This window comes from Plectropomus leopardus, chromosome 17 (genome assembly GCF_026936395.1).
Source record: "Plectropomus leopardus strain MGB_pleo_1.0 chromosome 17, ASM2693639v1, whole genome shotgun sequence".
NCBI lineage: Eukaryota > Metazoa > Chordata > Actinopteri > Perciformes > Serranidae > Plectropomus > Plectropomus leopardus.
Genome location: NC_142192.1, coordinates 24,249,757 through 24,275,940, shown reverse-complemented (window position 1 = coordinate 24,275,940; position 26,184 = coordinate 24,249,757). Strand labels below are relative to the sequence as shown.

The following is a 26,184-nucleotide window of genomic DNA, read 5'->3' as shown; positions in this document are numbered from 1 at the left end:
CTGCAGAGGCATCACAGCAACAATGCTGCCAGTGTGAACACACCACGAACGTGCAACACGCCGCAGTTTGAGGAGGTTGCCATCATGCACTGCTTACACATGCAGTGTCTTCCAGGTGTATGGTCTGGCACATGATCGCTCCCTTTTTTATAAAGCCAAGATCTCACCTGAGTACTGTGATGTTGCACGGCTGATAAATTACTTCTGTGTGAGTCTATACATTATTTTTGAGGAAAATCCTGCATCATATAATGTCAAACATTTATCTCCTGTCCCAATATGTAAAAGTAAGAACTTAATTTAAGGAGGGTGAGTGTTTGGAAAAGGTTCCATAAAATGTTATTGAACTTCATCCCTAATGGAAAGGAGAGGAAGACATTTGACTGCATGTCCTATATCACACCTATATCTCCAAAATCATCATCACCACAAATGAGGCAGGTTGAAACCACAAACTCATTACCCTCTGCTCTACTTTAAAACTTCTTACATTTCACACGCTTTACAGAAGCTGAAGCCAAACCCCTCTTCAGACAGTGAGAGTGTGCCTTGGCAGAGACGCAGATCAAATTTAATTAAATTATAGGGTTTATAATAAGTGTGACAAAAAAAACTGGAAAGGAGCAACTATGTGGAAAGGTGCCTTTCCAGAAACCTCCGGTCCCCTAAATTATACAAAATTGAAAAATGTCCTCAAGGAAATACTACTCCCTATTAAGCAGAAGAAATTAGGACAAACCAAACTCGAGGGGCTGACATTTTTAGTAATGAACGTGTCTACAGTAAGAGCTAAGAAAACCAATGCTCAATAAATTAACCTCTCAAATTACTGTTTTGCAGCCCATACAACCTGTATAGTGGTCTGCATAATAATCACATACCTAGGCCATGTTATTTCCCTTCTGATCACTTGTTAACCCTTTGAACCCTGAGCAAACTGGCTAGATTTCTTTCAAAAACATGGGAAGAAGGCAATGAGTAACAAAAAATGATGATCCAGAAATTAACAATAAATTGGTAAAATTTACAGGAAAATAGTAAGTAAAAAAGAAAAAGAAAATTAAAAAAAAGACAAACAAGGCAATGATCTGAAAAATGGGCAAAAAATGTATCATAATGCTGTAATATAATTTTACATATGTAATTTTGATAATTCTAAATATAGTTTTTCCCTACCTTTTTTCCCCTTAGATATTTTTCCATAGCTTTTTAAAAAAATAATCTTTTAAACCAACTAATTTATTGCAATTTGTGGAACATTTCTGTCCAAGTTGCTCATTATGTTTTTCCCCATGTTTCTGAAAGAAACTGCCTCAATTTGCACAAGGTACAAAATCTTGTCTGAATGCAGCACAAGTTAAGGGATGTCACTCCAGGTTTCAAAGGGTTAGAATATTTTACATGCAATGGAAAAATGCTTCTTTATATGATATTTATTTTGGACATCATACGTAATTGACCGTTTTACACGGCCTGTTTAGACGGGTGTGTCACACCATTAGTCCACCTCGCCGTTCTGTATAAAAGGTTTGACCTCAGAATGGGGATACAGAGCTTTCTATAAGCCTGAACAAAGAATGAACACAGAGGAGTAAACTTCAGACTGACAAGCAACTCATTGACTGGACAGTTTCGGTGTTTGTCACCCTGAATCATCAGGACTCATGTAGGGAAATCAGTGCTGGTCTTAATCAGCATCAATTTTGAGATCTCGGACAGACTGCACAATCAATAGATGGATTAATTATCGGTTTAGCTGTTGAAATCATTCTAAAATCACATATCTGCTATCATAAAATCCTGTGTTTGTTTTTTTTTTCTTTCACACCACAAATAGACCATACCAGAGACCATATGGAAATGGACTGAGACCCACCTTTTCAGGAAGTCTCTGTCCGTTTTTTTGGTCCACACGTGGCTTTCAGACCAGCCCAAACAAACCGTACTAACCGCACAACCTGAGTTCATTTTAATCAAAACAAAAAGGGTAGGTCTGAAAGCACACTCAGAATTATATCAGTCGAATCACATTTGGCTGTTCAATGCAAATTTTCAACAATTCTATTTTTTATACTGTTTGAATGTTTGAACAGGACTTCACAGGATGTTCGGTGTGACAGCAGCACTCACTTAATATAGTAAACAATCGCAAAATATGTTTTGCATAATGTGGGGGAAAAGCCAGAGACTGTATCATTTTAAGTTGCTGTGAGCTGTAAATTCACCACCTCTAAGCAGAAGAGAGACAGTTACGTTGAAAAGCCTCTCTTCCTACCTGCAGCTGCACTGTGTCCACAGCTTTCTGTACCAAAGCGTACAATGAAATTCACAGCCAAATCTGGGGAACAACCGCTCGACAATGTCATTTGACTTAGGGATCTCCAACTGATTACTTGAATGCCTGACTTTAAAGGGGCAGCCCTATTGATGTCTGTGTAAAAGGGGAAACCAGCAGGATGGGACAGATGTGACTTTTGATAATGTGTAATGTGTGACCCACTCCTAGTAAACTTAAAAAGCAGCCAGCAGCAGTTCACAGCCAATTCAAACAAGAAGAAAACATTATGGTCCAGGTATCATGGTTTAATGGAATACCAGAGTATTTAAATATACCAAAGTTATGTTTTTCAATAGCGTCATAAATACAGGCACTCCTCTTTCTGTTAAACTAATTGTATGTAGTGCACAGCATGGACCACCAGAGCTCAGGATCTGGTCTCTTCTGGTGGAACAGGGAGCTGAGCTAAAGACAATGTAACACCTAGTAGTGGAGGGATAAGTTACAGGACTGTAAACAGTTGACGACCAGCAGGCAGAGAGAAGCTGTGGGGAATAAAGGCATAGTTTTTACATCTAACTTGGTGAATTAGGGATTTATTTTGTTTTATGATGAGTCAGGGCAATAGGACCTCGTCAGTTTTCCACGGCCGTGAGAAAGTTAAATTCAAAAAGGTGTACAATTGTATATCTCTGTTATCTCGAATAAGGAAAAAAGGTGTGAGAATATTACTTTTCTTAACGCTTTGTAGGTTTCTATTATGTATCTATTAGTGTGAAAAGCAGAAACTTGTGTACCCCAGTGAAATTACAAGAAGGTATGAGAGTATAAAAATATTTCATACCACCCAAGCCTAGTTAGTTCATAGGTCATTTCAAATCAAAACATATGGTTTTTAAGAGCTCAAATTAATCATGAATGCTCCTACATTGCACTCCAGCATGACTCAGGAGCATGTGTACTAAAAAAATATTCCACCAAATGTCATTTGAAGGAAAACACAGTGCCCACTCTGAGGAAACTTGTAAAAGCAGTGAGTGAGTTGGGGGTTAAGTAAGCTGCTTACTGCTTCATGCCCCGCCTGGGGATCCCTGTGACGCTAAGTGGGCCCTGGTTTACCATCTGACAGTATACCCACAGGGAGCCGGGCCAAGCAGCTTTAATTTGCCTGACATGAGTTAAAAAAGCCTTAATTGACTTTATAAACTTTATGGCTTTTTCTCAACGGGAAGGTTTAAGTGCAAGTGTGTTCTGTGTTTGGCATCGGCTTTCCCAGGGGAATGAAGCCCTTTAAAGGGATTTTGAAGGCAGATAAAAGCCTTCTCTTCCAGGGGTGGCAGAAATACAATAGCCATGTTGTCATCCTTGCATACACCTACCGACGGGGCTCTTTCAATACGTCCTCAGCATTGAGGTGGAAAGCCTGCAGTGTCAGCCGACTGTTGCAGAACGGCTGCAATCGATTCAGCCTTTTAGAGGTATCTGAGGCTAGGCGCCCCCTCGCTCTCTCCTAAGCACTTGAGTCTCTGCCAGGTAGCCCCATCGATTGCGCTTTCCTTTGTGATTTGGTTCCCAGTGATAATAAATGAGGGGCAAGGAGGTTGGAGTGCTGTTGCTTTAAAACCAATGATGGGCAGCCATGCAAGCGACTTAACCATCAGCAAAATTGCACATCAGAGCAGAACCCAAGAAATACAGCTGTGTTTACTGGGCGGCGGCTAAATGACATATTAAACCAAGAATATGTCTTTTTCACTGCAAAAGTCACAGTAATTACCTTCTTTACATACAATAAGCTCTTCAGCCCGACTGCATATCTAAGTTCATACTTAGTTCAGGAGAGCAAAAGGGTTAATTTGTACAGAGCAGCAGATTAGCTACAGCAGCTTTGGGACTGATAAGGAGAATGAAATTCAAATCACGACCTTCTGGGTCTCAAAATGTGTTGACTGCATATGCATGATCGCTTAAAGCACAGACATACCCCTCAGTTACAGGTAGAGCCCCCAAAATATGGGATTTTTGTAAGGCCAAAAAACATATCAATAGGAGAGAGTAGGGGGAAAAAAACAAACTGATTCGATATTTCTGCCAGTATTCTGCTATTAAACACTTGCAACATCTGTTCCCTTTTCGGCACCCCATTCAAAAATATCTTTGCCATTGTCCTGCAAATTTGGCTTTCAAAGAATTTTAAAAAACCTACAGGGCATGATGCAGGAAATACAGTTGAGCCAGAGGAAAATATTATATTTGCACATTTCATATGTATCACAATGATCCTTAAATGTTGCAGTTCTGATTGCATGTATAAGTGTATAGTTTCTCATCAGGAGATAGAGGAGATGGTGGACAGTAAAACACCTTGGTGAGACAGCTGTCAAGCTGCAGACCACTGTTCGAAACCAACAAACAACAACACTGTGTTTTTTAGTGAGACAGCGGCAATTTCAGCTGTTATTGTGCCATCAAAACTGGGTATTTTTTGACAAAATATGATTTTTTCTTAACCACAACCAAATGTACTGGAGCCAATCCCAGCTGTCATTGGGTGGAAGGTGGGGTACACCCTGGATAGGTTGCCAGACTATCGCAGGGCCAACACATATAGACAGACAACCATACATGCTCACAGTCACACCTAAGAGCTATTTAGAGTCACCAATCAGCCTGAGCTGCATGTCTTTGGACTGTGGGAGGAAGCCGGAGACCCCGGAGAGAACCCACACAGACACGGGGAGAACATGCAGACTCCGCACAGAAGGGCCCCCGCGGACCGAACTGTGCTCCAGCTGGGTTTTGAACCAGAGACCCTCTTGCTGTGAGGCAACAGTGCTAACCCCGACGCCACTGTGCCGCCCATAAATTAAGAAAATAAAAAGAGAAATTATTGAAATAGTGATTGGAAAAATGGACAAACTGATCATTCTCACTGCAAACTATAAATGCAACACTTAGAACATATACCTGACTGGCTTAATACTTTAACTGATTTGTCTTTAATGAATATATCTAAATTGTTATAAATACAAGCAAATAAAATAAAAATGCCTTAAAATGCAGCTGTGGTGCAATTACTGTTTGCAATACCATTTGCCAATAACATTAGCTTATAGATACATCAGTCAGACTCGAGTAACAAGTTCCATTCTGCATCAGTCAGCATGAAACAGTGTCAAACGGCTAAGGCTTCCTGCTCACTCGGTTTAATTAGAGGTGTTTTCCTTTTTGACATCTGTGCTGCTAACTAGCTGTCTTATGGCAGGGGGTAAAGGGGGGAGCAGGGCCCAGGTTGAAAGTAGCTGCAGAGAGTGAAGGGCTGATCTGCAGACTGGAGCAGATGATGTGTGAGTGTTTCAAGTGTGTGTGTGTATTTGTTTATCTGTGTGTGCTGTAGGTATGATTGTGCATGTCTTGAGCATTTGTATGTGTGAGCGTTGAGAGCTTGAAGCCAGCATTTGGAGAGCAATATCCCGCCGTCTCAATCTCAGAGCAGACAGGACGTCTTTTCTTTCATCTCTCTGAGATGTTTGTCAGGAGCTTATATCATCTGAGGCCAAGCTGAACACCTCCTCTCACACTCTGAGTAAACATGATACTTCAAGGGGTTTTTAATGGGCAGTGGAGACTTCCTATGAGGTTGAATAAAAAACCCTGTGATTTAAGGTGCCAACAACAGTATTCAGATGTCAAAAAGCATCTTGTGACTCAGTGATGTGTTAAATTGGCACAATCACTCACACACTTAAAATCAGCTCCCCTATGGCACCTCTCCAGCGAAGTAATATTGGTTCTAATTACCTCTACCGTTTTAAGAGTGAAGGCAGCGGTACTGTAGGTGGGAAGAGGAAAAAGAGACAGGCAGGCAGATTTCTGGAGAGATAAAAGAGGGATAATTCCAATTTAAAGCCTCCAATCCTCTCGCAGGAGATGTTTGAGCACAAGGTTGAAAAGAGAACAAGCATGTTACTTGTGCTTCACCTACACACAAAGCAGTTTCTCAAGTTCAAATGTAAATATTCCTGCCAACACCTGAGCAAGCAGCTTTCCCTTTACTAAATAAAAAAGGCAGAATGAAAAGTGATGACAGGTTCTGACGCAAAAAAACATAGCGGGCTTTCAGCTGATGTAACATGCCCTTTGGCAGTCACATCACAGGCGAGGCAAGTTTATTTGTATAGCACATTTCATACATAAAGGCAATTCAAAGTGCTTTACATAATGCATCAAAAACATAAAAAATAGGATCCTCAATCAACTTGTGACAACAAAGCCTGACCACAGCTAAATCTGGAAACAAATGCACCTCATTCACATCCCTTACACAGCACACAACAAAGCTTGTTGTCGTTTATTCTTTACTCCCTGATTTCATTATTCTGATATTATACTATTTTGCTCAATGCTGAATCCTGAACTTGGATGATTTGGACTGCGCATTCAAGCTACCCACCATTTAGACTACAAAACAAATACCCGTTATCTACCAGGTCCAGGGCAGATTGTGAATTTGTACCATACCGTCACAGTAAAGGGGTCACGGTCTGGTGCCTGCAGCTGCACGCTAAATATGTAATATGTACTATGCACATCAACTGGACTAAAACTAACCTGCAATTTATAACAATGTGCAATTATTTTTCCAGGTGCAATTGGTGTATATATTCTTCTTACTTTGAGTTTTGAATCCTGTTTTTTTTACTTTTTATATTGTTGTTTTGCTCTATTTCTATTTTTTATTTTTTTATTTTTTTTTGCTCTATGTCTATTTCTAGTTTTTCGTTTGGTTTTTTTACTATTTATATTGTTCTTTTTGCTCTATTTATCTTGTTCATACCTTGCTTTGATATCCCTTTGCTGTTGTAACAATGCAAATTTCTCCATTGTGGGACTAAAAAAGAATTATATTATCTTACAATGTGAGTTCTGTCCAAAAACATTCAGCTGTACACTTCAACAGCGTCATAGGTTGGCACCATATTTTGCACCAATACAGAGGTGACATTGTTTTCACTGGACTAGCAATTCGTAGGGTGTTTGACTTTGCAACATGCTTACTGAAATTCACAGACACATGTCGTGTTTAGGCAAGAGTCATTGAAGTTCAAAGCCCTGTTCACACCATAGATTGGTGACAAGAAGAGCTGAAACTTGCAACATTCTGAAAACCAGCCAGTTTACGCCAATGCAACCAGACAAAGCAATGACTCTGCACGACATACAGATCAGATCGATGGATGAAGGAAGCAGCTGTTCTGCTATCAAGTCTGTGCCCAGAGTAGAATCTACGCTCTGAGAATGTGGTTCAATGTTTAACTAAAAGGTATATATATTCCAGCAACGCTCCTAACGAACGGTCCAACTCCAAAAATAGGAAATCAAAACGTGGCAGCAGATGATTTAATCGTGGCGGGCTGCCACAAATGAATATGTTGAAAACCCTGCTACAAGTAACAACTGCAAGAGTCACTTTTTAAAACGTTTGAATATTTGTGTGCAATATGCGCACACATATTCAAAAAACGCAGCAGCAGCAGTAACCCACCGTCTGAAACCAACGAACCACAAATGACCGCCGCATGTCGGAGAATGCCACAGCAAACTGGCATGCTGTGCACTGTTTGACCAGCTGACTTTACTACAACCTGACTGGCTGGTGAAACAGGTGATGTGCCTTATGTTCTGAAACCAGCCACTGGTGACTGGACAAGCTGAGTCACAGGTGACGGCATCAGAAGGCTCGATTCAAGCTGAGACATGCCAGTTCATATCACTGCAGCTTTTTTTAACAGTTTCTTCTTGTTGTGAATCTTTTGTCTCGACTAGGCTTAACAAAACAGCATTTGCTTCCACTGAAACTCCACAGGACGCATTGAATTTAAAACAATGTCTTGGCTGAGAGCCACTGCAGATACATACAAAGGTGAGCATGCAGTTCTGGCTGACACTGCACCAGTGGAGGTGGTACATCCCTGGATGAGACCTGGAGAGAAGCCAGAGACCCCGAGCTCCTCCACATAGAGTTGGACTCCAGATTGTGCAAGGAGTGAAGAAGAAGATGGAGAACGTTTCAGGCACTCCACTCCACAATCCCACCACTTCTACATCTGCTGCACCACATCCACTACCATGGCAACGTCAATATAAAGCTCTATGTTTCAGCCACTATCTTCCACATAGGATATATAAGTAATATTGAGAGTAGAAAATGAGAAAAAAATAATAAAAAGACTTCATATATGTTGGATTCTGGTGAGTCTGCTGACCTGCTGTAGTATATTTTTTCCTCTCCAGCATGTAGTTGAACGTTGCTTGAGAGCACCAGTGCATACTAAAGGTAATCTTTATTTATATGTAAGAATCTGTTTTAAAAGTAAGCTCTGCCCCAGTGTTTATTACAGTATGTGTGATTATTTTTATATTTTCTTTGAAGCCAACGAGAGAGTAAGGAAAGGCTTCTTTTCTCAGGCCATCAGGATGCTGAATTAGTCCTCTAACCTCTGTGTATCTTCAGCCTTGTCCTGCACATATCTTAAACTGTGACATAGTAGATCCTGTGCGTATCTGTCTGTCAGCAGCTAATCTCACATACAAATGGATCAGTCAGTCTGTTAGTTCAGGTGCACATTTATGACTGTATGCTCAAGGACCTCTTCACAATTGAAAAGTTGAAAAACCTGTTTTATTGACTGTTTCATGCTGTCATTGACTGCTGACTCCTCACTCATCTTAACCAGTCTGTAGGGGCCTCAAGTTATCATCAAAATCATGCAGAAAAAGTCTTTCCAAGTCTGTTACAAGCCAAATGTAGTTTCATTTTCATTTATGTTCGATTTTGTGCCAGGCTGCAATAAATACATGTATTGTTGATAAACCTTGATAAAGCTTTGAACCCTTTCAAAAATGTAAAATTTGAAGATTTGTAGCCTTGAAAAAGTATTCAACAGAAATGTGCAGACAGTGGCTTCCATACTGTGCAAACTCGTGACCAGGCAAAACTGCTTTTGCTCCCGTCGGATACCTGATGTCCCGCAAGGGCACCAGGCTCAGCCTCCTTTATAACTAAATTAAAAACATCTCTCTTTTCTGAAACCTTTGGTCTTTTATATGAATTCACCTCAGTTTGATGTGTATACACGTCTACATCCTACATTTATTCTCCTCTTTATAACAGTCCCCAAAGCATCAGGAAAATATAAAGCTTGCCTTGATGTGCCTTTTACTTATGTTACACAAGTGACCTACCTAAACTGCATTATGTGCACAACACAGCCTGAGCACACAGCAACTTACATCACACCCTCCGTTCATGTAAACAATAGTCCTAAATGCCGCTGCAGTCACACAATGGTTTAAAAAAACCTAATTGCTTACATAGCCCTTAAACACTGGAACACAAAGCAGAAATAATTGGGGTTGCACTTGACACTAAATGCAGCAAAATACTCAGAAAACATGTATCCCCCCCCTCCCCCAAAAAAGAAAAAACGAGCTCTGATACCTCCTCCGCAAGAGCTTTGCGGCTACACTGCCCCTCTGACCCCCGCAAAACAATTAAAAAGCCCTTGGCATACAGGGAGCCTCTAATGGGCCACATATGAGGCTGCTAATAAGACAGAGGTACAGCCACCTGCTGTGCACAGACTACTAATTCTGGAGCCTGAACATAGCAGTGGGAGATAGGAAGAGAGCGATGGAGAGAAAGAGGGATGCAAGAATGGGAGGTATAAGGAGGATGGGAAGGGATAGGAAGTGGAGCACAGCAGGGGGGTAACGTCTGTGGGAGTGGAAAGAAAGACAAACTGAGAGAAGACAAACAGAATGAATAAGGGAGGCAGGGAATCAGAGAGCAAAGCGAGAGATGGAATGAGACAGAGAGAGAGCATCTGCCAACCAAGCTGCATCCCTCTCTCCCGGTCTTATTACAGTTAGGAGGTTGCGTTTGTTTATCATCAGGCCTCGGCAGACTCCCCGCCTGCTCTTCAGATAAAACTAACCGCCAGTGCCACTGGAATTCATTATATACACGCCGAGCCGGCAGCGAGCTCGCACAGGTCTGGAGAGCAGAGCAAAGCCAGACAGTGGATGGCTTTTCTATTTGAAATTACAAACATCCTCCTGCTTTTAATTTCTCCCTTTCTCATTTGAATAAAGAGGACAGACGCGGTAATTAACAGGGTATTAAAAAAGCAAGAAGTGTGCAGTGAGGGAGGGAGGAGGAGGAGGGTGAAGGGGCACAGGAGAGAGAGCAGCAGAGTGTGAGAGATAGTAACTAAAAGAGGGGAGAGAAAGAGAGGAGCTGTGGAGAATTAATAACAGGCCAGATCTCTCCAAGGCCTCCTTAATGGGCTGTGACAGGAATTTATTCACACTTAGGCTGGTATTAAATCAAACGCGAGGCGAGTGGCAGTGGCAGGCTGCAGCAGAAGGGTGGGGCAGGGAGAAAACGGCGGGGGTTTGCCATGTCGCACAGGTCTGGCATTACAACCTCCCTACCAGGGTGGAGGGTCATCACCAAGGCCCCCCTGGGACAGATAGAAGGATGGCGAGATGGAGCGGACAAGCGACGTATGAAGAGAACAAACGATGAGTGATGTGCGGATGACAAGACAGCCTGTCCCACGCCCCAGATGGAATGATTATCAAGTAGTCCGGAGAGCCGCTATGAATCATCCTTCCCCCATTCTGCAAAACGCACCGTCACTCAGCCAGACAGCCAGCCAGTCAATCAGTCAGTCAGGCAGGCAGGAAGGAGGCTGATTCCCACCAACTTGGACGCCACTCGCTGCAGACAGCTGGTCGAAAATGGAACAGAAACCGCCATCCAAATTAAGCGCTCCGTGCAAAATTCTGCTGGCGAATTTACTTGTCATATTTTTTGTTTTCCCTCATTAATTGGCGTGTGACCAGTAATGTAGGATATTCATTAGGGCTGTAATTTGTGGTCACTTGGGTGCCACAGAATTGTGGTCTTATTTTTATTGGAGCAGAAACAGTGTGGATGACTGGGGACCCTGAATTGATATGCACAATCACATTCTACAGCACCAGAGGTCTGCAGCACAGAGATTGAGCAATCGCAACCCATTAGGCACCAATGAATTATGGCTAATGCATCTTAAACATTTATGCAAACACTGTTGACTTTCACACATGCTCAAATAAACTGTGCTTCATCACACACACACACACACTCAAGTCCCCACATACGACATGCATGAGAGTGAGCGCATGACACAATATAGGAGTGTTGTATAGCGGCAACAAGGACAAAGAGGTGGACGATCACATTAACACATCTACATGGGGAACATTCACATTTAAATACATATTGTCACACACAGTATGCTGCCTGGTAAAGACACTTGTGGAGAGTGATGAGAGAGATGCCTCCCCCCTCCTCCCCCTCCAACGCTGGGCAGATTGCATCACCATCCGTCAGCCAGACTCCGACAAACAGCAATTACCCCAATCGACAGATAACGAGAGCAAGGCTATCACTCACAGCCAGGACACCCCATAAAGCAGCCAGACATTACCATGAAGGAGTCATTTATCTGCCTCTCCTCCAGCCATTCCACCAACACTCCATCCCACGCTGATCTTTACTTCTACTACCTGTTCAACGCCATCAAATTGGGGGGTGGGCTTTGGGCTTTAACCGAGGTAGGATTATGGCTTGGGGTTCTGGTTAATGGGAGGAAACTGGGCTGAAGAGACGGTTACAGCAACTGTTGGGGTCACTACTTTTCTGACTTTCAGTGAGACGAACTTCTCAACCGCCCCTTCGGGGTCTGAAACTAACACCCTTCTAGCACCAAATGTGGGTGGATTTTATTTCTAAAGGCACTGGCAACTAAATATTTGTACCAAAATAGTCCTGTACTAAAACATACTCATATCACTTTGCAGTGGACTTCCATGTCTACATATTACGTTCTAAGTATCCTTCTGCGTCTGCTGTTGACGTTCTGAGATGCTGTTACCATGATGTCAACACATGGTGGGATTACGCTACACATGGTTATGTTTACACACCAAAAGCAAATGGGACATCAACAAACCCGCATGCTGGCACAGGTGGATGGGTTTAGGCAACGAGGACATGGATGGTTAGGAATAGGAAGGAGGCACATGGTAAGCAGAAAAAAATCATCACACTCAGATGGAAGCGAACACAGAATTATTGCGTAAAAGGGATGGGGTTTGATGGACCCATCCACCACTGCACCCACCCACCCTTTAGGCGCCCTCACGGTTGTTTTTCTGTTGTTTTTGTTTTTTATGGCACATGACTTGAGAATTAGTGCTAACCTCTGTTTATTTCCAAGTGCCCAAATCCTAATTTAACAGTTGTAAATCAATTAATTTTTAACTTGCTGATTTTCTGGAAATTCTGTCAAAATTTGCACTACATTTGGACGGGAACCTGCCAATAACTTGATTGGCCAATTGACAAAAATGACATTAATTTTGATAATCAATGAATTGTTTGTCATTATTTCAAAATAAAATAGATCTAAAAACAATAAATAAATAAAATCACCCTTCCTGCTTTTTAACTATGAATATTTTCTAGTTTTCGAATGCTTCTATGGTGATAAATTGAATCACTGAAGTTTTAGACTGTTGATCGAAATCTCCTTTGGCTCTCTGACCAAACAATTAATCGATATAACAATCTACAGATTAATCTATAGGGAAAATAATCCCAATTGCAGCATTAACGGCAAAAGGAACATCCCTAATTACTCTCCAGCAATCAATAGTGTATTTCCACCGCACGTTAGAGTCCCACTAGTTAATTTCACTGATTTTATTGACAATCTTGGTGGCATTTAAAAGGTTATCGTATTCTTTAGGGGATATCCGCGCCTAAAGAGACACATATTTTCAAGAGTGCATTCTTTAAAGGCACAGTTCACCCAAAAATCAAAAACATATGTTTTGCTATTTATCACACTAGATCGTTGTGGTGTGAGTTGCAGAGTGTTGGAGATATTAGCCACAGAGATGTCTGCTTTCTCTCCAGTATAATGGGACTAGATGGCACTTGGCTTTTGGTGCTCAAAATGCCAAAACAATGCATGTGAAAAACTCTCATGATAACGTCATGACCCCGTTACTCAAGATAATCTACAGACCTAGTTGTGTGTAGATAAAGAAACTATTTCCTATTTCTACGCTTTTTCATGCTCTGAGTCTGCATTTAGTAAAGAGTTATCTGCATAAACAGCTGTTTAAATCACATAAATATAACTTAATGAGTCAATAAATACAAAAACTTTTAATTTCCTTGTGTGGAGCTGACATTATAAATATATTGACTCAGTAAATCTGCTGTCAGTCGGCCCGGTGACGGCAGTTTGGCCTGCAGCTGTCCTCTTAAGTCCTCCGGAGCAGCTGCTGACAGACGGCTGCTTCTGTGGACAGAGACGCTGAATGCAGGTCGGCGTTAGTATGGATTAAAAACTACTATTTCCATGGCAACATTGGTTACACTATTAGTAATGTCCCAATCAAGTTTTTTGCCCTTGATCCCGATCTGAGCCATTTAATTTTGAATATCTGCTGATATCAGGTCCCAATCTGATACTTCTATTTTCCTATTACAGCTGCACAGAGCACTTCATGTAGGCTTCTTTAAAGTTATTCAAATCAGTCCAAAGTATATGCATGGCAATTGAAAAGCCAGACTAGAAGTATAAAGTAACAACAATAACCCTTTCTTTAATCTTTTTATCCTTGTCGCTGTCTCAAGTGAATTTCTTTGTCCCTTTAAGAGCAGATTCTCCTTTGTTGTTTCAATGAGGCCTTTATTACCTGAATGAACTATTTTTCTATTGAGTGTTTAGTTTTGTCGTTTGTACATCTTTTGCACAGATACCATTAATTAATGAGCCTACTCTGACAGTTACTTTGCTTGCTAGGCTTTTATTGCACGTCCAATGTCGTGTTGAGGAGGACAGACTGCTGTCTGTCTCTCTGTCCGAAGTGAAAAACGATGCACCAGAGATGACAGCAAAGCAAAAGAGAGACACACACTGAGCTGAAACGAGTGCTCATAACTTCGGGAGAGAACATAAATAAACGCGGCATTTTTCTGTCATTTATGGCATGCAAGTTTTTCACCATGGGAGGGGAGCAGAGCGGAGGAGAGAGGCAGAGTTGTAGAGTTAACAACGGTTGCACTCTGCATCACTGTGCATTACACCTTTGCCAATAAAAACACCTGTGTGACAGCTGACGTAAAACAAAGGATCTGATCAGGCTCTATAAGAATAAAGCCAATCCGGATAACTTTAAATAAAAGTTATAAAATATAAAATGCCATTATCTGCCCCATACCTGCCAACTGGGCTGTGAAAATGAGGGAGATCTTCTGGGGTATCGGTTGGAAAGGCCCACTTGCAACGTCCCTACCCCCAAATAACCTTACATCACAAATGAATACAATAAATACAAGGATGCAGAGCCTGGTGATTGTTTTGGGGTTGCACAGTGACGCACGTCTGGCTGGGACATTTAGGTTGGGTTGCCAGGTATCACGACACATATCCAACAGTCTGGACACATCAAAGCAACCATGAAACCGTGATTTTAGTCAGATCACTACGAAATCAGGAGATTAGCAGAAGTAATAACCAATTGGGAGCAGGACAGAGGAAAGGGTTAAACATGTAAATCGTGAGTGTTGGCAGGACTGAAGCCACGATACTTCTTTAAGAACAGATTGGGACATCCCTATACACTGTTAATCACATTATTGACAAAATATGAAGTCCAGGACAAAATTTCCAGGTGTGCAACATGAAAGGAAATTATCAAGCGACTTTCTTTTTTCTGTCAAAAATGCTCATTTCTGTTGAGCGACGCTCATCAAAGGTGTTGAGCGCTCAACCATGAATCAGGCTTAAGCAGGGATTGGATAGTAAGAACATTTAGGGTTGGGCCAACACTTCTTTCCATTATTCCCTCTTGTGAGCTCAGAACACACACTTCAATGGTCTCTTCAGATCACTCTCTTCTGTCAAATGGTAACAAGGGTGGTGTCTGCTCCAAGGTTATTTCACTCAGAACAGAGCGTACGAAAATCCCCGTCCACGGATTCAGAATCCTATTACCCTGCCATCCTATCACTCCGCCTATCACGCCCTGCCCATGAAGATGCATTTTTCTTTATTTACAGCAGTGAGTGAATTTAAATTTTGATAGAAGTCAACGTTTCAAAAAAAAAAAAAAGAAAAAAAATCTACTTTTCTGACGGGAAATATGATCCTAGCAATCCTAAACCAGTGTGACATATCAGCTGGAGAGTTTGGAGCATGCTTGGACTTATCTTTTCACTTATGCATCAATCTTCTCTTTTTCTTTCTCTCCCTCAGCATCCTGTTACAGAAGGCATCCCATTTTCCCTGCTGCAGCTGAATTTCATCAGTCTTCTGTTATTCCTTTTGAAGACCCTATCTGAATGGGAAAGGCTTAACTCTGACAATCCACGGCTGTCTACACATCTGTCAATCCACTCTTTCATCAATCTTTTTACCTGTCTCTTCTCTCCCGCACACCCCCGACTCTCTGCCACACATTTTAATTCACATAAAAAAACCACCACACGAACGTTTTTGCTACCTGTTTGTCTCTCTCAGTGTCCTCTTCGTCCTTCACCCTCCACTTCGCACGTCTACTCTGTGTGACAACACAGCTATTTGTCTGGTCATCCATCCATCTTCAAACACCTTTCCCACCTGAACAGTCCATTTCTCTCCCTCCTTTTACTCAACAGATGCTTTCTGTTCTTTTTTTTTCACAAATCTATCACTCCATCAACCTTTTCATGCTAACATCTCTGCCATTTTGTTCCCTTCCTACCCTTTTCTCCCTCTTTTATGTATCTCCCTTCCTCTTTCCTGCCACCTCGCCCTCCTCCCAATCATCCCTCTCTCATCCACAACGATCCTCTCTGGCTGGAGTGACTGCAGCAGATGTAGCCAGGACACAAACATCTGCTTCCCCTGTACTGCTGCATCTCTACTCTGCTGATCAGACTAACCGCTTTAACTCCCCAAAGCTTGCTGTCTTTACTGCGGCCTTAATGTGCAGCTGGGCAGCCCGGGCAAAATCACAGCTAAATATGCTGCAAACACATGAGGCATACGCTGGATATCCGGCAGCCAGATTGAAAAGATGTGTTTCGCATAAGTTGAAGTTTTAGCCTCTGGGTATGGTTTGGTGATGCAAACAAAATAAACAGTGCTGAGGGAAAATCGCCTCAATAAGAAAAATGCCGGTATGCTGTCCACAAGTTAAACCGCTTAAAAGTGCATTAAAAACCTATTTGGTTATATATATGGTTGATGTTTTGGTATCAAAAGTCAAATGGGCAAACTGGAGGAAGCTCAATTGTTAAAACTACCTTAAAAATGACATGTTATTGTGGATAAATGAGGTGATAAGACGTTGGAAGTGTGCCAATCATTTGTCTGCCTGAAGCCCCATTTGGCCACTAAGTGAATGAAACAATCTGAAAGATTACTTAAGTTAAAATATCAGCTATGTCTTTTTTGTCCTCTTTGGTGGCACCCATGGCAATAAGCGGTCACTGCAGTGTGACTGTGTTCACAGATGGCTGTGGGTGTGTTTATATCAGCTCTTTTTGTTAACCCTACAGCTGGTGAGATGAAAGGGTTACCAGGCCATCGACTCATGAACGAGAGGCTTGTGCTTGTGACAGTGCGACAGCTCACTCGTGCTAAGTGAGCTAACAGTAGCTACACGCCTCCTTCTGTGGGGTAATACAGTAAGCAGGTGTACTTTGGTAGAGGGAAAATAGTTCCTACATGAAACTGTTCACAACAAGGTCTGTGGATTATTTTGAGTAACCTGGTCATGATTTCTGGAAAGAGACAGTTTTTAAAATGTATTTTTTGGGTTCTTTGAGCTCCATAATTTGAGTGACATCTAGTTCCATTATATTCAAGAGAAGGCAGACATCTCTACGGCTGATATCGCAAATACTCAGCATCTCACACCAAAACAAAATAGACTGATAAACAGCATTACAGCTAAGAGGAAAAATATGTTTCTGCACTGTCAGTTAGCAAAAAATAAATATTTGATGTACATTATACAACTAACTAAGCCAAAAACTTCTGCAAACAAATGACCAAGAAGTACCATAGTTTCAGTTTGCCACCTGAAGCATCACCATCTAGTGAAGCATACAGAGTAGGGCTGAGTGATAATGAATAATTCAAATATTAATATTTTTGACTAAATATTTCAATATTGATATTGCAACAATATTGTAGGGCTGACTATTGGTGCTTTCAGAAAATACATACAGAGCAGATTCTCTGTTTGCAGCTCATAGAGGTCATGGATTCAGGTTCTGAGTCTGTCTTTAATGTGTAGTTTCTGACCACTGTTCATGTTTTGGGGCATTTTTTTGTATGGAACCTCATTTTGTCTGTTCTTGTGCATGTGGGTAAAGGATATTCAGTTTCACATTATTCTACTGCTCCACGGGTGGTGGAAATGCAGAAAAAAAGCAGCACTGAGATCACCAAGACGGGTAAAGAAGAAGACTGCAAGCTAGTAAACATGCATGTAAGTAAGGCCGGTTTCAAAAATTAGCTTTGCAAATGTGTTTGGAGAAATGAAATGCATTCAACATTTATGTCAAGCCTCAAGGATACACACATGTTTGGTGTTAGCTATATATAAACAAAACTCTATAGGTCATATCTTTAAAGGAACAGCGAACAGAAATCATCCCTTCATAAGTCCTGTTTTCTTATGAAATCAAGACTAATCACAAAGATGTAGATGATGACAAAACAGACAAGTTTAAAAACTGAGATGTGGCTAAAAATCAAAATAAACATATCCTTTATCTTTGACTTCAAAATAAGTAAAATATCCACTCACTGTACAGAATAATGAGCTGTTTTTTAGATACGCTGCATAATAAGGTCTTGCAGAATGTGAGGAAAGTTTGCCCTCAGCGTATTACGGTAGCCTGTCTTCTCAATCTCTATATACTTGGATCATTTGACGGGACTCAATTTGCATGCTGATGCTTTGCATAGGGGGAAGGTCATATTATAAACAAGGTTATTTATCACATCCATACACAGGGTCTCTAATAGAACAAAATTACTTTCACTTTCAAGTGCAGTATTTTATGCACTTTCACTGAAACTCATGAAGAAAAACTGTTTCTGTTATGTTTTTAAATGTCTGTATTTCAGTCCGCATTCAAAGAGTTGGATTAAGCACTCGGTTATTAATCTACCACAGTATCAGCAGAATCTAACCGTTCTGTTTGCGGGTATAGAGGGTTTGTGTGAAAAGGCGATGCAGTTTGTTTTGGATGGGGCTGAGTGCAGTTGAGCACAGGGTTCACTGCAATGTTTCACTGTAGTGTTAACATTTAAAAGCAGCCAGGGGAGCTGTGCTGAGCTCTTAAAAATAACCAATTCTCATCTCTGCTGCTGACACTCCTGACCTTGGACCATTATCATTGCAGCACACTCAGACGGCTTGGCATGCACAATCTGTACCAAGCCAGCGCAATGCACATACAAAGAGAGGAAACAGAGAAGGGCCTCAGCCAGCAGCATGCGCACACGCTGAAAGCATGTATGAAAGCAAATGCAAACACAATATTTTCTCTCTGAAGAAAGAACAAAAGCTTTCTCGCTCTCTCAAACTCAATATACACACAAGCAAAACAAAGCCGTGACAGACGAAGCAAACTAAAAAGGCCTCCTCAATAATGCATGATGTGTTTTACCTGAACCTTTGCCACGCTCCACTGTCCATAACTACAGTACTCTGGGGTGAGATATGGGAAGTGCTGGGAGGTATTGTGTCTGACTTCTGGCTGTATACCTCACCTGCATCTACGCAGGATCTACGTTTCATCGACCCACGGCTGATTTTAGCACACAGCGTTTTAATGTCATCTTGATGGGCCCGTTTCCCATGGAGAGATTTAACCTAATCCCGGACTCAAAAATAATCCGTGAAGGCAAATGCCAAAATATCAAGGGGCAGCATTTGTCAGTGTACAGAGAACCTGTGTCATCTGGGACAGTGGACAGTTCAGAAATACTAAAAACATCTTAAAATATTTATTTTTGCTTTTTATTTGCTCAACATGTAAATCATCATGTCCTTTAGGACTGCACGATTTGAGGAAAATATGCAATAATGTTGAATATTGCATCACTTGCAATAAATAAACAGATATTAAAGTGTACTCAGTTCTGCTTTCAGTATACTGCTAGAATTCACAAAAGGCATGTTTAACCAAAAAATATTAAATTATTTCCAAAAGTCTTCTTTTTTAACAATAAATTAAACATAAATAATGTGCAGATTTCTACTGACACTCTGTAGTCTTATGTAGACTGTAGTTATGTATTTATCACCAGTAGGATAAAAAATTTAAACAGCATATATTGCAGTATTTTGTGTGGCAATATTGTATCAATACATTGCTTTTTCACTCCACTTGTTACATATGGCTGCAATAAAAATGACTGAAGTGAGATGAACAGTATGAAAACTTATCTTGCTGGAGAAAACAGACACTGACAAAGTTATCCTTTGAGGACATAATTTCCAGTTGAAAGAAAGTTATACATGATATCGCAATATTCAGCCCACTCGATATCATATTTTTCATGGTTAGTGGCAGGGTCTGCCATTACAATGCTGGATTAAAATTGCTTTTATATGCACAAAGAATTGATTAGAAAAGATAAATGCATGTAGTCCATCATAACTGTTTGTCATTGTATGTAATTGTTTGTCCTCATCTTACTACTAGGGGTGTCCCTGATTAAGAATTTACATAGCTGAATGGGAATTGTCTAATCTCACCTATCCTTAACTAACAGTCAAATCATGTTTTGTCTTGTGTTTGTTGCTTATTGATGCATATTCTCATCTCTTTCCATTTTTTCCACAGCAGATAAAAGCTGAAACACCAAATTATTTAATTTGGTGTTTTATCATCTGTTATCAGTGGCCTTTTAAAAGGAAGTGGAAGAGATTGGTTAGAGATCGAGACAAGCAGCAAGGTGCAAAGGGCTATTTCTACGTGCCTACCCCGCTGATTTTGACAGAGAATCAGTCATAAATTCAAAAAATATTTTGCGCTCAGCAAGAACCACGTTCTCATGTGAGTGCGCCAATTAATACATTTATATCAAAAGAGCTTACATATAATGATTTTTTGGGAAAAACCAAGCAATCAAATGTAAAATCAGCCATTCAGCAGCCCCATATAGCCCAAATGAATTATTACTCATAACCACGTTTTCTTACAAGTGTGATGATCGTCGAATAGTCAACTATTCCAGCGTCACTCCTACTTACTACTTACTCACTACAAATGCAAAGTGGACTTCATCTATAAACTTATAATGAACTTTATTTTATTGCACTTTTCTTGACAAGGTTACAAAGTTCTTTTCAGAAAACAACAACAAGAACAACAAACAAACAAAACAAAAAAAGGTAACTGCACAGTGATCAAGTACAAAGGCCACAGGGGGTCCATAAAACAAAGCAACAGCAACCTATTCATTACTCACAAAAGCTTTCCAATAAAAAAAAAGTCTTAAGGAGTGATTTAAAAGATGCTAATGATGCGGCAGGTCTGATTTCAGTGGGCAAAGAGTTTAGGGGCTCTGATGGCAAAGGCACGATCACCTTTTGTCACGCCGTAAACGGGGAACCGCGAGAAGAGTTGTATCTATTGATCTGAGGGGGCGCCTGGGTAAGTAGGGGGTCAATAATTCTTTAATGTAATTTGGGGAATGTCCATGCATTGTTTTAAAAGTGATCATTAAAATTTTAAAATTGATGCAGTAGGAAATAGGCAGCCAGTGTAAATTTGCAGAAATGGAAGTAATGTGTTCAAATTTTTCTGAGCCTGTTAAAATTCAGGTGGCAGCATTTTGGACCAGTTGGAGTCGGTGACGGAAACTCTGATTTAAACCAGCATAAAGTGCATCGCAGTAGTCAAGGTGAGAAAAAATGAAAGCATGTATTACCTAGTGCAAGTCAGGGGAAGACAAGAATTGTCCAATTTGAGACATCTTTTTAAGCTGGCAGAAGAAGGACTGAACAACATTTTTTATTTGAGCATCAAAACAAAGCTCTTCATCAAATATTATACTAAGACTTTTTACAGTTTGCTTCAAATTAAGAGAAAGGGAACCAAGTTTGCTGCGAATCAGGATGCGTTAGTGAGTTAGTTGGACATATGGCTAAAATTTCAGTTTTGTCATTGTTGAATTTAAAAAATAAATGTGACATCCAACAACTGATCACTTATATAGGTAAGAAGGTTATCTAATGACTTACTGGACTGGAGGGGGACATATAGCTGTGTGTCATACACATAACAGCGATGGGACATACCATGGTTCTGAGGGATGTGACAGAGGGGGAGCATATAAATGGAAAATAACAGAGGGCCGAGAATGGACCCTTGAGGTCTCCCGTACTTGGAAGGAGACACAGAGGAGCTGGATGTTTCTAAGACGACAGAGAAGGTTCTGTTAGAAAGGCAGGAACTCAACAACTACAGTGCTGTTCCCTTAAAACCCACTCAGGATTCAAGTTGGTGCAGGAGAACAGAGTGATCAACAGTGTCAAAAGCTGCACTCAAATCTAAAAGCTGAGCATTCACCTCTGTCGGCTGTTAAAAGTAAGTCATTGCAAACGGAAGTCATTTATAAGGGCTGTCTCAGTGCTATGTTGGGCTCTAAAACCAGACTGAAAACTGCAAAAAATATTAATGTTATTCATAAAAGAGATTATTTGAGTTGAAATGACCTTCTCACACCTTTGAAAAAAATGAAAGTTTAGATATTGGGTGGTAATTACTGAGTAGAAGGGGATCCTGATTGGGTTTTTTCATTAGTGGCTGAATCACAGCATGTTTAACTGGAAAGATGCCGGAAATCAGTGCACTGTTAATAACTGACAAATAAGACCGACAGATGGGAAAACCTGCTTTAAAAACGTATTGGGGATAGTGTCTAAAGGAGAGGTAGAGGGATTCATTTGAGAGACTAATTTACTGAGATCTGAGAGGTTAGTGGATTGAAACTGGGAGAGGGAGACATGATTATTACAGGCAATGGATAGATTTCTTTGATCAGGTCAAATTTGGGACTGAATGCTATCTATCTTCCCTGTAAAATAAGCCGCAAACTCTTCTGCAAGGGCATTTCTCGGATCCAGGGCTGTATTGATCGGACCATTAGGAACATAGATGATGACGTTAAAAAGAACTTTGGGGTTTTGATGATTTAAAATTACATTTGAGAAGTAAGATGATCTTGCCTGTTTTGTTGCTATCTGGTAGTTTTTCATAAATTCCTTAAGATTGCAGTGAATGGCGTCGGATTTGGTTGCTTTCCATTTGCGTTCTTATCTTCGGCATCGTTGTTTCAGGGAACGAGTTTGTTCATGACGCCATGGGAGTGAGTTTGATTTTAACTGATGCTGCTTCACATTCAAAACATGCAAACCACTGGATGGCTTTTATTGTGAAGCAGTCACAAAAAATGCAATGTTGTTTGTCCCCGAGGTTAGTTTTGACATCAACTGTTCAACAGAAATGCATCTACAAAACCAAACCAAATATTTTTGGGCGCTTTTTTTTTTGGCATTTTTGACAGCGCACTTGCAATTGCCACAATAACCATGAAAGCTGCCAAATCAAGCAGGATTCATAACTTTAAAAATCAAATATTACACTAAAATGCTTGGAACATTTCGCAGTGTGAGGATTAGTTTCTTTCCACAATAATGTTATTTTTTATTTTCTTTTGTTGGATTATGTTTAATTAACCATTGAGAGAGATCAGCTTTTCATGGATCTCCATGCAAAAATTCACCGTGTTTGTCTGTGGCATGTAACTGAGCCATGACTCAGGATTAAATCTTTCTGCAACAAACTTTCAGACTTTGACTGACAGCATGGCGTGTCAGTCTGAAGAAAAGCTCTCTGCTATGCACTTCAGAGTGTCATAAAACAGCCTCTCTATCATAGCCGGGCAAAAAATATATCTGACAGTGAATACATTTGAAAAAGCTCTTAGGTGTGTTTGATGTCCGCCACTTTAAACCACTCCAGAAGTGCACACCTCACTCACAAGAACTGAAAGTCAACTCTTCTTTCCTTCTGTTAATATCCAAAACAACCGTCAGCTAAAATCTTTCTCAAATCAGCTCTTTGAAGACAATGGTCACTTCATCTTCCGTGATATCTGCATTATATTTACACTATAAAGGTTTCTTATTGGCTCACTTACACTATTATTCGAATCCTTATATGCATACAGGAAACACAAACCCATTCATTCTCACAATTTTAGGATGTGTGCTCAGTGGTGTAAATTCACTAAACACGACAGCTCAGACACAGGTGAACTGTAAAGTCAGAGCTTCACCTTCAGGCTGAGGCCACATTTTTAACACAGAAGTCTACAATATTCAGGTGGAATCACACCAATCTGGTTGTTAACTTCATTTTACCGTCACTCCCGAACAGGACACTAAGATACTTAATACCCCTTTCTCAGGGCAGCAAGTCAGGCCCAACCTGACACGGACAGACTGCAGTCTTAATTTTGGTGATTCTCATTCAAATTACTTTGGACTCTGCTGCAAAATTCAGTGCCCGAGGTAGAAGTCTAATGACGCCTACAGAACTACATCATAGGCAAAAAGCAGAAAAACAGTCCTGAAGATACCAAACTATGATGCTCAGCTACTGTTTCATTACCAGATCCTGAATCTGAGGTTCAACAACCAAAAGAAGTCCCCTTTCAAGCACACCACCATAAGGTACATTGGTAATGAGGGCACATACTCCAGTCCTCCTGCGAACCACCACCCCTGACAACCAGTCTATAGTTACTCTGCCCAATCTCCATGTTATATTACAGACAAATTTCACCACAAAAATATCCAGAGCATTCAACATCCTCTTCATCCACCCCTGCTGCCATGCCACTTTCTGACTCTCGATGAACTCTGTGGGAGAGGCAGGCAGGTGTCCTTTTCTCAAACCAGCTCATGAACATCAGAATAAGTCCGGTGGATATTACAATAGCATTTCTCACCAGCATATTGCCGCCTCTGAACACACAAATTTTGTCAGCAGACAATAAAGTTTATCAAGTGTAGCCTCTTAATTTTGTTTTGTACAAACCTCGTCTTTACAGCCTGGGTAGTTGCCGTCCAAATAATGAGAAGTGGACTATTAAAGCTTCAGGTTAATGATGGCGAGTAAAATTACTAATCCGTAATGAATTTCGTGCCTAATTATTATTTCTTATCATTAAGATGATATTAGACTTAGTGTTTTCCCTCAAGCTCGGGTAGATCTGAAATGTTTGCAGGCTTTGTGGATCTCAGAGGTGAACTGAAACTTAACTGAAATAAAATCATGTTAAGCTGTGATACCATCTCATGATATCACTTTGTAAACCTGTTTCTTTTATTAGCTCTGCCTTCTCATTTCATTACCGCTGGCTGGGAATCAAACCTGTAACCCTAACAGTGCTGAACTATTGAGATACAGAACACAATACCTTGTTGACCTCCAGGATTTCTCTCCTCTCCTCGGTGGCGGGGCGGCTCTGGCCAGCCGAGCGATCCTCGTGTTTAGAGCTGTCATCCTCCACAAAGGGTATCAGTTGCTGGAAGGGACAGTAAACAAGAAATATCTGGCTATTTACTGTAGGCAAGACAAATAGATGAGGATCACTTTCCAAAATGCTGACATATTCAACTGATTTAGATTGCATTAGGTTTATCAATTACAGTAACACAGACAGTACATATAGATTCTACACCAGTGATACTCAACATACGGCCCACAGGCGAAATCTGACCCCCGATAGGGTGCCAGGCGGCCCCCCAACCATTTTCTAATTCACAATAAAAATAAAGTGATTCACACTCGGAATTGTTTTGCACTTTTCGTATACATAAAGTGCCATAAAACAGCATAAAAATAGAGCTTGTTTAGTAAAAAAGGTGCAATTGGAGGTCCGCCGCACCCCCTAACAAAGGTCTTAGCTAAGCCCCTACAGTTCTAATATCCAAGAAAAGTACCACAATCCTAGAATAGTGCCAAAATCCTAGAAATGTCCTAAAATCCTAGAAATGCCCCAAATCTTAGAAATGCCCTAAAATCCAAGGAATGTCCTAAAATCCAAGGAATGTCTGAAAATGTAAGAAACGTCCTACCATCTGAGAAATGTCTCAAAATCCTAGACATGTCCCAAAGTCCTAGAAATGTACTAAAATCCTAAAAATGTCGAGAAATCCAAGAAACATCTTAAAATCTTAGAAAACTTCCTAAAATCCAAGAAATGTGCTGAAATCCAAGGAACGTCCCAAAACCCCAGAAACATCCTAAAATCCTAGAAACATGTATGGGGCTGATGCGACTGGCCCCTGAATCTACTGTCACTTTGCGAAAGTGGCCCCCAAGTAAAGCAAGATTAAAAACCCTGCTCTACACTATTAATTTGTGGCAATGAGCTCTGTTTTGAAAGAAGATGAATAAAGCGGAATAAAACTCGCTCTCTGATGCACTTTCCCCTTGTTCCTCTCTCCTCTTATTCTGTACATGATCCAAATACATTAAAAGCATGCTGCTGCATATTTACATTTTTCCAATAAGCCCGCTGAGTGCAGTTAGGTCAGAACTACATGCGTATGGGAAATCTCAACCCATGAGTGCTATCCTATACTGAAGCTCCCCTTGTGCTGTCTCATAATCTTGTTCCCATGAAGTGGTGAAAATGGGGAATCTGTGTAAGCTCTCGAACACAGGCTGAGTCTCAACTCGTCTCTCTTCA

At 40.7% G+C, this 26,184-nt stretch overlaps 1 protein-coding gene across 3 annotated transcripts in view; it reads right to left on the bottom strand.

Annotated features, from left to right (window-relative positions):
* Positions 1 to 26,184, bottom strand: part of med30 (mediator complex subunit 30) — a 48,805-nt gene that overhangs the window by 11,072 nt on the left and 11,549 nt on the right. Inside the window, exons 4-5 of one of the 3 annotated variants that reach the window (XM_042507234.2) lie at positions 24,907 to 25,014; positions 20,739 to 21,835 (exon numbers count right to left, since the gene is read on the bottom strand). The exons of 1 other annotated variant lie outside the window; for it this stretch is intronic. In XM_042507234.2, the coding sequence (XP_042363168.2) occupies positions 21,650 to 21,835; positions 24,907 to 25,014 (294 nt within the window). In that variant the 3' untranslated portion in view covers positions 20,739 to 21,649. Of the gene's footprint in view, positions 1 to 20,738; positions 21,836 to 24,906; positions 25,015 to 26,184 lie in introns of those variants that run through there. One more of the 3 variants, XM_042507235.2, reaches the window with a different exon arrangement.